Source organism: Etheostoma spectabile, chromosome 24 (genome assembly GCF_008692095.1).
Source record: "Etheostoma spectabile isolate EspeVRDwgs_2016 chromosome 24, UIUC_Espe_1.0, whole genome shotgun sequence".
NCBI classification, from domain to species: domain Eukaryota; kingdom Metazoa; phylum Chordata; class Actinopteri; order Perciformes; family Percidae; genus Etheostoma; species Etheostoma spectabile.
In genome coordinates, this window is record NC_045756.1 from 6,560,790 (window position 1) to 6,573,951 (window position 13,162).

Sequence of the window (13,162 nt, forward strand, 5' to 3'; positions counted from 1 at the left end):
AGCTCAATTAGTGAGATCAATTTTGATCCCAAACTACAAGCAATCAATCCCACACCCAGTTTTTATGTTTAACTCACAACATATTCAGGTCAGAGTTTCTGCTTTGCCCCGCTATTTATTCATTTGACAAAGGAGTTCTGTTTGGTTTTACATCTGATATGTAATTAAACTTTTGTCCAGCAGGGAGTGTGAGGGGAAGGGAGGAGGGTCCAGCCGCCCTGTAATCAGTGAAACGCACTACCCACTAAATCTGCTTCTCAAACATCAGGCACAGGAAGCTTTACACAAACACACACACATACACAGAGACTGTGATAGCATTGCACCCACACTTTAAGTCCAGTCAAAGACGATCCAAAGGTTTTAAGTAACAGCAGGGCCTACTTGCCAAGGTGTGTGCGTGTGCATAAGCATTGCTGCGTTGTGCGTTGAGCATTCCTGTCACCTCGCCAGTCTTTTCTAATTCAGTCGTCACAGCCATCCCAAGCTAAGCAAACAATTCCCACAGCGATGCATCTTGTAAACAACCCACAGACAGTCTGGGCTTGTGCTCAATTTTGCCACAATTGATTGATTAATGACCCAAAGGAAAGCAATATAGGTTGGTTGTATCACACAACACGTTATCTTGGTTGTAAATGTTTAATGGCGACCAATGATAACACAATAAGGCCTTATTTAGATTGTGTTAATGCCACTTGCAGGAGGAGATGCCTTTCTATCTCTTCTACATAGTGTTTGTGTATCTGAGCCAGTGTTGACCATCTCCAACGCTCACTAGTTGACACTATCTTCTGGTTCACTTTGTCCCAGGTGTGTGTGTGTGTGTGTGTGTGTGTGTGTTGTGTGTGGTGGTGTGTGTGTGGTGTTTGTGTTGTGTGTGTGTGTGTGTGTGTGTGTGTGTGTGTGTGGTTGTGTGTGTGTGTGTTGTGTGTTGTTTGTGTGTTGTGTGTGTGTTGTGGTGTGTTGTGTGTGTGTGTGTCCTGCGACACATCTTGCTCTCCGGGGAGTCTCCCTGTGGGATGAGAGATGATCTAACACACCCTCCCCCCAGCTCCCAATGGCATGCCTGGGCCACTCAGATAAGACTGTACAATTAATAGCACCGCAGGCCCAGCGGTTATGGGGAGACTTCAAAGATTGTGTGTGCGCTTAAACTGAACTGTTTCTCAGCCTCTGTGAGACGATACGCGCGTGTAAGAATGAATTTATTTGCAGTTTGTAAGCGTGCAATGCCATATTTCTTTTTATGAAACCCCCCATTTACATTAAATGGGTAATAAACATTTTCCTGCCTTTTTTTTTCTGCTTTTTATTGCCGCTGATCACATCTGTGACTGCGCCAGCTATAAGCGTGCTTGTTCACACACATCAGTACGTGTTACAGTCCCTTTACACAATGACTTTGAGATGTGTTATGATGGTTAGGCAATTTACATAAAGGAAGAAGAGTAATGTCTTACAAAGTCCTACACATGGGGAGTGCTGTGCAGTTGCATTGATCGATGAGAATGTTGTTGCCTTTGAGAGGCGAGGGGCAGAAACTCAGTCAATGGGGAGGCAAACTTGTAAAAGATTCATTATTTCTTTCAGTTATGATAACATTGTACTCTGTAAAGTAATTTCTGAGATTTGGGAACTCTGAGGTGGCTACAAGGCCGTATTACAAAGCGAGATACATGAGCACTCGGACAGGTTGCAAACAAACAAAACCAGTCCCAATCTAAAAGTTTGGCAGATTTACTTAAAAATAACTGCTGCCGAAGCTTAATCGATTGAGCTAAACATTTGCACTTTTCTGCCAATCAGCTAATTGATTAGACTTATTTTTTCAGCTCTAATCCAAACCACATTAGTAGTACAAAAGTGAGTGCCCCTTTTTAAAATACAAATTTAGACATTCAAAATAAACTGGAGTATTCCTTTAACCCAGAACCTATGACAGTTACTCATGATGATGAAGCAAATATCCTGTTGCTTGTGTCGAAGGTTTGCCAGAATGTGATTTTTGGGTGGAACTGTGGAAGTAGGTCAGCCGTCTGATAACAACTTATTTCAAATGGGTGCAACAAACACACACACACACACACACACACACACACACACACCGGTTCATGTGAACTGCAGCATTGAGCTCATCATAAACCTCCCTGGGGTAGCAAACCACTCAGCAAATTATAATGGCAAATAATCTGACTTTAATCTCTTTACTACTACAAACTTTGTTTGGTATTGCATTATTAGATTGTTGGATTGGCTGTTTGTTTTGTTTTGTTAGTATTTGTCCTCTTTTGTGCCTCCCTCAGGGTTAAAAAGTTCCATTTCCTCCTCCTATGATGAGGATGTTGAGCGCTTTGTAGTGTTTATAAACCGCCATCACATGCCAAGCTTTAACAACTTGGACATGGGCTATGTGCAAATTGATTTTGTGGTCAGCAGGCCCAGTAGCTTAAGTCTGTATTTTCTTTCCGTGACAGGCTTTTTTTCCCCCCTGTAAGTAGCACACATCAGCACAGTCTTAAATCTTACACTGCCGCAAATCTCTTTATTGTGGAATTGTTATGACTTTGCTAGCTTTGTCGACTGCCATTTATTGCTCTGATTTCCATCAAAGTATAGAGGTCTTTCATTGATTAGAATGATTCATAAGAGTGGCAAGAAGCTGTTGCACATTTTTGATGGATCAGTGCTTTAGTTGCATCACTTGTAATTAGTGTTGGGTAGAAGTAGCACTGCAAGCAACGTGTGACTGGGGTTTCTGCTGCCTTATAATTGAGCTATCATCTCGGGGTCAATCTGATATAGCGTCAGCCTCCTTTTCCCTCTGGCTTATTTGCTATCGTTCCGGTGATGGCTATCATGCCAGATTGAGACCGAAGGGGGATATTTCTCTTGACCAGGCTGCCGTTCTAATCCTCAGTGCCCAGATTACTGCTCCCTCCCCTCCCTGCTCCATGACCGGCTGGCAGAAATGTGATCAGAGCTGAGATAGGATAGAGACGGAGCGAGACGGAAAGGAGGGAAGCCTGGTGTCTCCTTCTATAATATACATGTGTCTAACACTCTGCTGCCGAGTGTCTCACTATTTGTCAGTCTGCCTTTTAGTCCATCTGTTGCTTTCTCAGGGTAGATTCTAGCTTCCCAGCATTGAAAACAAAAAACAACCATACTGTTCTTATATTTCCTTTTCTTGGGGAGTTTTTTGCAAAACGGTGATTGTGTGCAATACCTTATTTCTCCATCCGTGATTGCAGTGATTATTTTTGTTCACCGTATAATCAGGGGCACGCACTGTTTGCCAGGAGGATCTTTTAGAAAATGTTGATGTAGTCGACACTGAATTTAACTGACAGAAAACAGAAAATCCCTTTTCTCTAAATCAGGCCTTCCTCTTTCTGACAGCAAAATTACCCATCTTTTCATTTTTGAAGCCTTAAATGATTTTGGTCAGCCTCCTTCTCTGTCTTGGGCCCTCCATCCCCACAGCCTTCCTGTTTCACAGAGTGCTTGACCTTCTGCTCAAGCACGAAGGCTTATTGTCCAATTCATCTGTTCTCCAATCTCTCTCCCGTCTCTCGCCATTGTGGTTATTGTTCTTTCTCTCACTTTCTCCTCCCGCTCCTGCCTTCGCCATCATCCTGGGACTCTGATTTATAAGCTTGCAGCGAAGGCTTGGTCGATCCGCTCCCTTCCCCCTCATTCTTCTTCAGCACAAGACAGGGCAGTGGAGAGGCTGGGAGGCAGGGAGGAGAAGAGGGAGCAATTGGCGAGGATATGATTTGCCAGCCGAAAGAGGATGACACAAAGAATTTGAATGTGAGCGAGCAGTTTGCACAGATTTGCCTACCTATGCCTCAAGCAGAGAGGATGTTGCTTTATCTCCTTCAGTAAGTGACAGAGAGAGGCCAGAGGGTGGGCAGATACGGTCAAAAGGAAACTGTGCACCCAGAAAGTGAGTTAATTAAAAGATAGCACACATGCACACGTCTTTTTAAAGATTTGAAAACTTTCTGCTCTCACTTTGCCTTGGGTTAAGCTATCAATGAGCAGGATGGGATTTGATCTTTCCTGTCAGCGCTGCTCAGTCACAGATGGCAGTGTGGGAATTGAGCGGCACATACTCTTAATAACCCTGTGTGGGGCAGATGGCCTAATGTCAAGACTGATGTCCACCAGTGTTAAGTTGCCATGTGTTGTGCTGAGGAGGGATGTGGCAAGAGGGGATTGTACAGCAGCTTGCGGCTCATCACGTTGGCCTGTAAGGGAAGTGAACTTTGCAGGTGCATGTTTGACCCACGGAAGCGTGAGCTGATCCGTGATCTTTTACCCTCATTTGAGTGCAGTAGATGGTTGAACCCATTAGTACATGTTTTTGGCAGTTTCTTCCTTTATTCATACAGAAAGACTAAATGATATAGATAGGCTTGATTACATACTGAGGTGTACGTTGTAAGAGTATTTTATTGAGTGCTCCTTACCAACTCTTTACAATGCATGATGACCCTCAAGCAAAGCCCCGTGTTTACTGGTAGTAGATAGTCCAGTCAAACTGTCATTTTTGCAGTTTCTGACTTTACAGATAGATGATGCACTCACCAAACCAGAGGGGTGACTCCAACCACTCATGCACTTTGTCACTGAATTAGCTTTCTCTTTGCTTGTCACACTCCAGGTTTGTTTTACAAATTATCAGTTTTAATTCACACATTTTGGAATTATTTGTGGTGACGTTCTGAGAGGCTTTAACAAGCATGAAATGTATAAATATATTATATTTCCCCTATGAAGGCAGGACAAAATACTAGGCACACACTAAAATATAAAATTACCAGAGAACGCAATCTTCTTCTTCTGACAAGTGTATAAATGCAGTCAATGTGTATACATTGAATTTAATGAAAGCTAATAAAGTTTCTCTCCATAGATGCATGCCTGCTAAATCGATCCAAAGATTTAAGTTTTAAGATTAAAATGTATCTAAATTAATGGCCCCCATCAGCTATTCTCATATTGGAAGAGGGTTTTTGTGCCCTTGGCTGCTTGAAAAGAATAAAGTCTGGAGGAAAAAATATGCTATCCATCTTACAAAAAACATTTGTTTGCCTGCCAGGGCCTTCAAAACCATTAACAAGATTAGGGAGCACACAATGGCAACAGTCCCTCTCCTCCCTCCCTCTGTCTCCTTCTCTGTTTCCCCTCGTATTCCCTCCCATTTTGTTCTAGTTCATTTGCCTGTACAATGCAGGCATTCAGTGGTTTGTCTGCACCTCCTCTCCTCAGGGAACTTCAGCACAAAACCTCCTTATGCAGGCAGACAGCACTGGCACACTCACACGCAGAACCAACACGGAAATTAACACAAAAATTAAAACATACATGCCAAAGGCAGACTTGCGCGCAAACACACACAAACACACGTTTCCTCACACTCTCCTTGCTTCCAGCCAACCTGCTCTTGTGCTCACTATGTGCTGCCCTAAAAGAGAAAATAACCCAACATGAATCAGAGGGTTATGTAAACACTATACTGTCTAAGAAAAAGCCGGCATGGGCACAGGGATGTACACTATTCCCATAAGTGGTATTGCACAGGGCAGTTGTGCGCATGAACAGCATTCTTGTTGTTTGAGAAAATGTATTCCACCAAAGCTATTGATTTTTGATGTCCCATCATTTTTTTGCACTGTTTTTCCAGCATTTTTCAGCAAAGTCTTTTGCACACTTGAGAGCATCCAGTGGCAAATATGAACAAAGGCATTGAACATGATGCTCGCACTGCCAGTGTAGAATTTGAATGTAGAACGATAGAACTGAAACTCAAAATGTTTATGGAATTGGGAGAGGAAACCCTGTTACTACCCTCATTTGCTTATGCCTCATCTTTGGCATTCCCCTTCTTCTTTAGAACCATGTTGAACCAGCTCACCTCATCTTACTTTTCATCTAACACGTTAATCTCCTCTCCTTTCCCCGCCACCCTCTATCTGAGTAATGAAATTTAATTGCATCCGCCTCGCATTTTTCAGTGTAAGTGCTCTAGGAGTTTAACATGAGCTGTATATCTCAGTAAATCTCTCTCCTTGTCTCTCCCCACCCCTAGGTGCCTACAGATGTTTCTATGGGTCTGTTGGCAGAGCCCCAGGTGGCCATGTTTTGCGGTAAACTCAACATGCACATTAACGTGCAGAGCGGCAAGTGGGAGCCGGACCCCTCGGGCACCAAGAGCTGCATCGGCACCAAGGAGGGCATCCTGCAGTACTGCCAGGAGGTAAAGTGTGGGTGGGTGTGTGGGGTGTGGGGGTGGGCTTTTTCCTATGTACACCTTTTTATTTTCCCCTGTGGAATCAATTAAGTCATAAATTACATGATCATATTAATCAATCTTTCTTGTATGTATTTGTCGTAAGAACCCTAAAATGGGTGTACAAAGGGTGGGGGAATAGATATGGAGTGTCAGGATAGTATTGAAAAAATAACAGTGTGAAGGTAAAACTCTAGTGTCTTTTTGGTAGCAGAAGGGGTTAGGAAAGGTCATTTCCGCCCTGACCATTTGGAATCATTTTCAGTGCCTGTCATGCCTTGAAAATGGCTCTCATTTGGCCATATATGCTGTGATATATGGAATACTTAAACAGTAATTACTTAATGTTTATTTTGTTTTGAGTGAGCAATAAGTCAAAATGATACATTGTTATAGTAATGCCATTTTTTTGTTGAATTTGTGGTTTGGATAATTTACATTTTAGCCATTAAGCTGACTCTCAGAGCGAAATTACGATGATTGAGCGGGTAGCAATGCAGAATATGTTACTGGGGTTCGCAACAAGCACGATTGGAGTGTAACATCGTTCATTTTCTAGTGGATTTGCAATTTTATTTTGGTACACTACCGGTCAAAAGTTTGGGGTCACTTAGAAATTTCCATTGCACTCCATTATAGACAGAATACCAGCTGAGGTCAGTTGCATTGTTTTTTTTTTAACCCGGTCAGCAGTTTTCAAATTACATTATGTGCTTACATAATTGCAAAAGGGTTCTCCAATGTTTCCTCAGTTAGTTTTTTTTAAATGATATCAGATTAGTAAACAGAATGTGCCTCTGGAACATTGGATCAATGGTGGTGATAATGGGCAATGTAGATATTGCATTAAAGATCAGCCACCCACTCAGATTAGCTGGTATTATGTCTATAATGGAGTGGCATGGAAATTTGTGCGTTACCCCAAACTTTTGACCGGTAGTGTCTATTTTCAAATGTAGGGGGTACCAATAAAATGAATGCAAAAGTGCCTGAAAATGTGTGTCTGTCATGACAATCTTACCCAACAACACAAAATAACAGTAATATGGATATTAAAGGGCAGACAGAGGTATTGTTTTCTTGCTGGAGTGAGAGAATATAAGAGCACAGAAGTCCATCATGGGTTACAGAGACCGCAAACAGATTAGTTTTTATTCAACAAAATCCCCAATTTGGCAGGGTGACATTATGCCGAAACTCAGCTTGATAAACAAGCTGCTTAAGTCCATGTGACTTCACTTTAAAAGCTTAAATTAGTTAGTGTGAAGCTTACCAAACCAAATGCAGAACGATAACACCGCGAATCACTGTGTTTGCCCAAAGAAATCTGCTCTCCTCCAACCACTAAACCACATGTCTTTGGAGAATATTCCAGTGGTGTAGGCTGTCATTGCATAAATACACAATTGTGAAAGGGATTTTTCTCATAAGCAAAGGTGGTGATTTCTCTGAAAAGCATGTAAGACCGACTCAAAGCAGGATAAGGTCTCCATTGTTACCGCTGGTAACAAATCCAGGGATAATTAAACAAATGCTTACATCATTAGCTTTAAGTCCAGGGTTCGAATTGTTTTAACATTCAGAATTTCAAATATTAAAACGAAAAATTGAGATAAGGAGTATTTTCCTACCCAAAGCTGAATAGAAGAGTCGACTGCAAAATGTGAAAGTGACAAGTGAGCGAGAAAGGTTATGGAATTTTTATTTTCCACATTTGGAGAGGCATGAGAGGAGAGAAAACGGAAGAGGTGTCATGAAAAAGAACATGTATTTGGGGAGGGTTGACACGTCGACTAGGAATATTGTGCAGAGGCAGATGTCATGCACGGCTGAGAGGAACATGGAGTTACACCCAGCAGAGTCTGCCAAGCAGAGACCGCATCAGGGGCGCGCGACATAATGCAAAGATTACTTCTTTTTTAAAGCACCTTGTAAAAAAAAAAAAAAAAAAACCTTTTTCTAAAGTAAGGGAGCATGTTATGTTAACTAAGGCAGTAAATTAATAGAAATGGGTTGAAATATTTGGGTACAACTGCAAGTGGGTGTGTAGGACAAAGATGGAAATTTAAGTAGTGAAAGGAGTTACCAGTGTTTATTATGCATTGATGATGTGTAGCGGAGCACCTGTTCCACTCTTTCAGCTTTTTCATCTTATGATGCCATCCTGATATATGTGTGTGTAGGTGTACCCAGAGCTCCAGATTACCAATGTGGTGGAGGCCAACCAGCCAGTCGTCATCCAGAACTGGTGCAAGAAGGGACGCAAGCAGTGTCGCAGTCACATGCACATTGTGGTGCCCTACCGCTGCCTGGGTGAGTCTGGTATATGTTTTAACTGATTCACAGTTTTCCAGTGCGTTTGCAAAAGCATTTCTAGAAAGTAGTGGGAAACAAAGAAAAGATCACTATCTGGCTCTAGTTACCACATGACGAGAGTTACCATAGCAACTAAGCAGTTAGGAGTTAGCCATACAGAGAGGCTTTATCAGAATCATTACTGTTTGTTGAAATGTATCTTCAGTCAGTCAGAAGGCTGGGCTAAAATTGCTCATTTTGTATTAATAAAAAATGTTGATATTGTTTTTGCTGCAGTGGGAGAGTTTGTGAGCGACGCACTGCTTGTTCCTGATAAGTGCAAGTTCCTGCACCAGGAGCGTATGGACCAGTGTGAGAGCCACCTGCACTGGCACACTGTAGCCAAGGAGGTGAGTGTATATACATACACACACACACACGCATACCTAATCTAATAAACGAATAGCAGGAACAGTTCACTGATCTAGTCTTTGTCTGTGCGTCTGTCTTGTTCTACATGTCCGTAGTCCTGTGGAGACCGCACCATGAATCTCCACGATTACGGTATGCTGTTGCCGTGCGGCATCGACCGTTTCCGAGGAGTGGAGTTTGTGTGCTGTCCCACGGAGGCAGAGCGTGACGCCGACAGCGCCGAGCAGGACGCTGATGATTCCGATGTCTGGTGGGGTGGAGCGGAGACGGATTACTCTGACAACAGGTACACACGGCACGCTCAGATAAATGAGGGCAAGGCAGTAGAGCAATACATCAGTGCTCAGAGAGTCAGAGATATTGTCACATTCTTTTCACCATTGCCATCAGGATAAATTTCTCTTCTTTCAGCAAAGGTTATAATTGAAAGTCTTTTGTCCTTCCCTCCTTCACATTCATCCTCGTTGTCTTCCTTATTTCCTTTCCCTCCTTCTTTGTCACCTCTCCTTCCCCCAATTGCTCTTGTTCTCTCCATATGTCCCCCTTAACTCCGTTCCTTCGTTTCCTTCATTTTTCTCCCATCCCTCTTTCCCTCCCAGTATGGTGCGGGAGCCAGAGCCAGCGGAGCAGCAAGAGGAAACGAGGCCATCTGTGGTCGAGGAGGAGAGGAGGAGGAAGAAGAGGAGGAGGAGGTAGCTGAGGGAAATGACGAGGAAGGAGGAGGAGGAAGAGGACGTGCTGAACAACGACCAGGATGGTGACGGAGAGCAGGACGAAGAGGTGTGGAGGAAGATGAGGAAGAAGAAGAGGGAGACGACGTCATAGTTGACACCCTCGACGACAACGATGATGCCGACGAGCCCACCACCAACATTGCCATGACGACCACAACCACTACCACCACCGAGTCTGTGGAAGAGGTTGTCAGAGGTGAGGAACATTTCTTACGTGGGCGTGTCTGGTTCTCATCCTCTGTTATTAATAGTGGTATCTTAGATAGGGTATCTGGAGGTCCTTTTAAAAGCCTTGGAAATGTCCTGAAGTTAAGGCTGCTAAAGAAATGCTAACATCTTAATTACAGTAATCAGATGACAGGTTTCTTCGCATTTAGATTAATATGGAACAAGCTTTGTAGTACAACATACAAAATGTGTTTTTTCTCTGTTTTTTCTCTGTGGAAAATTAACTTCAATCGTGTAAGCAAATTACACAATTGAACTTAATTTTCCACACCAATTAATTTCCTGCTGTCATTTTTCTTATTGTGCTCATTTGTCATTTCAGGGCTTTCATTAGCTACGTTCCATTAGAATCAGAACTGGTTGATCGGACTTCCTTTTCTTATTTTAGTGTTAAATTGGTTTACTTTAATTCAATTCCAAGTAGCATTAATAGTGCTTGAACCTGGTTATCTTTACATGCTACTGTATGTGGTATTGGGTACTTTATTTTATAATAGATGTCCTTGAATTTTAAGTGGCATGTTTTCTAGGTGAACACACAAGATATTTTCATAGAACTCGACATACAGATGATGCACTTACATGGTGTACAGTATGGGCTAAAGAGACTTGAGTGGCAGTGTACTGATGACAAGCTTGTTTGTGTGTGTGTGTGTGTGCGTGTGTGTGTCCTCCAAGATGTGTGCTGGGCCAATGCAGAGACTGGTCCATGCCGGGCTATGCTGCCCCGCTGGTACTTTGACCACCAAGAGGGCCGCTGTGCTCAGTTTATCTACGGCGGCTGCGGAGGCAACAGGAATAACTTTGACTCAGAGGAGTACTGCCTGTCTGTCTGCAGCAGTGTCAGTAAGTCTTGCCCGACAGCAGCTAACTTCGACCAGCAGCCAGTTTGTCTCTAACCCTCACTTTTACTCGCTGTCTATCGAAGCTGTCCACTAGCTGCCAGATGCTCAAAAGTTGCTTGCTTGGTGTGCTTCTCTTCTAGACGTTTGTTACCCATCCGCTCTATTTCTTGCTAAACTTGTGTGTGTGTGTTGTGGTACTAAAAACAGACCTTACCTTTTCTGTAACCCCTTTGTGGATTCTTAAAGCCACCAACCTGATACGCTCACTGTTCTTTTTACTACTGATGTGTAACATAGGTATAAAATGTTTTTGAGAATAATTTACAATTTACCTTGAGCAACTGGACCTTGTTCTGTTTCGAAAGCTGGAGATGTGGTTTAGCAGTAATAAGAAAGCCATAAGAAAGCCAAAGAAATCACATGGCTTCTCTGAATTCTCAATGAAGAGGTCAGTACTTCAGAATACCAGATTAAAGTTGAATTTATGATTTCTATTACAATTAGCTTTTGAAATGTGCTGCCAATATGTAATAAAAATACGGAGGATTCCTTTTCATGGGCAATTGTTTTACAGGTTAAATGCTATTCTTTAGATATTTCTTTACATTGCCATGGTTACAGTGCTATTGCCCCATAGAGTATCTATGATAACTGCTGTTATTTCAGTGATTACAGTCGTTTCATGGGCCTCATCTTATGTATTACTTTATATTGAATTTGAGCTGTAAAATCATCCAGGCAAGAATTATTTAGCAATAAACCTCACCTCGCTGCACAGTATCCCTTAAATCCCTGAAGTATTACAGGCTTGCTTACATCCTTCCATCCTTGTCACTGAGAAAATAGGTTCTGGTTACTTCATTACATTTATTTGAATCAAATGTTAAATTAGCCTGCTGCAGTTTTGAAAATGTGAAACATTTCCTTGGTAGAGGTAAAGAAAAACTCATCAATACACCATTACACACTCTCAGAGCATTCCTGTCTTTGACATTGCATTATGATGATTGATTATCAATGGCAACACTGATGAGGATGATGCTGGGTTTCGTGTGTGGGGTTGTGGTGTGTGTGTGTGTGTGGTGTGTGTGTGTGTGTGTGTGTGTGTGTGTGTGTGGTGTGTGTGTGGTGTGTGTGTGTGTGTGTGTTGTGTGTGTGTTGTGTGTGGTGTGTGTGTGTGTGTGTGTGTGTGTGGTGTGTGTGTGTGTGTGTGTGTGTGTGTGTGTGTGTGTGTGTGTGTGGTGTGTGTGTGTGTGTGTGTGTGTGTGTGTGTGTGTGTGTGTGTGTGTGCAAGTGTTGTTGAAAGACAAACTGCTGCAACCTATTTCTCGGTGAAATTGCTAGCCAATTTTCATCATACATTTATACACCACATTCCTTGTTTCAGTTTAACCAAATTCCCACAATTCCTCCTTCAAGTTTAATATTGTTTTGTTAGATTGTTTGTTCATTCATTCAAGCAGTAGGCTAGTGTTGTAGGGGTGAAGTAGCAAGCTAGCAAACTGCACACAATGGCAGACAATTCTAATATTGTCAAGCGGATTTTGGCAAAGCCATTTGAAAGTCTTTTATTACAAGGAGAAACTTAAAATTAAAAAAAATTAAAACAGCAGGGCGCATCAACACCTAAGATTAATGTATTAACACCAAAGATTGGTGGGTGCAAAAGAAAGGTCAAACAGGTTTTTTCAGCTCTCCTGGTATGATAAAGTTAGCTGACCGACTGGAAGTGCTTTGACAAAGAAAATGTACTGCTGGCCATGTCTCTTGATGAAACCATCTCACAGATATTATAAATTATTACATATATTATTACATATATTATTATAAATAAGTGGACAATTTTTATAATGTAGGCCGAAAATGAGCTTCCCCTCTTGGAAAGACCAGCAGCCGCCACTAGTGTGTGGGCGTGGGCGTTTGGGTCAGTGACCTTGCTTGATATATTCGTGACTGTGTGCAGTTAAGTCAGGAAGAGCATGATCTGCCCTGCAGCGAAAGGGAGTCATGCTATTCCCCCTATATTCTGATCTAGTTTTATCAAGTGTGTGTTTATAGGTGTGAGATTTCGGCTCTGTTGGGTATATTGGATGTGAGAAAGTACTGCAGTGTCTTATTTCCTTTCCCTGCAACACACACAAATTGCAGGATTATTTGTCTTCTATTAACAGTTGTTTAAAGTCTCAGTGCTACTGGTATTTTGTCAAAAGGCTTTTTTTTTTTTTTACAACGCATAATGATAATTACAGTAACAATCCGAGGAGTGTTTCGATCTAGTGTAAAGGTTCTACTTCTGAAAGCACTTAGGGTGCCGGCAAAAACCCAGG

At 42.2% G+C, this 13,162-nt stretch overlaps 1 protein-coding gene across 1 annotated transcript in view; it reads left to right on the top strand.

Annotated features, from left to right (window-relative positions):
• Positions 1 to 13,162, top strand: part of appa (amyloid beta (A4) precursor protein a) — a 31,979-nt gene that overhangs the window by 7,568 nt on the left and 11,249 nt on the right. Inside the window, 9 exon segments of the mRNA XM_032506327.1 lie at positions 6,101 to 6,268; positions 8,485 to 8,614; positions 8,894 to 9,006; positions 9,124 to 9,314; positions 9,628 to 9,689; positions 9,692 to 9,743; positions 9,745 to 9,806; positions 9,809 to 9,958; positions 10,669 to 10,836. Of these exon segments, the coding sequence (XP_032362218.1) occupies positions 6,101 to 6,268; positions 8,485 to 8,614; positions 8,894 to 9,006; positions 9,124 to 9,314; positions 9,628 to 9,689; positions 9,692 to 9,743; positions 9,745 to 9,806; positions 9,809 to 9,958; positions 10,669 to 10,836 (1,096 nt within the window).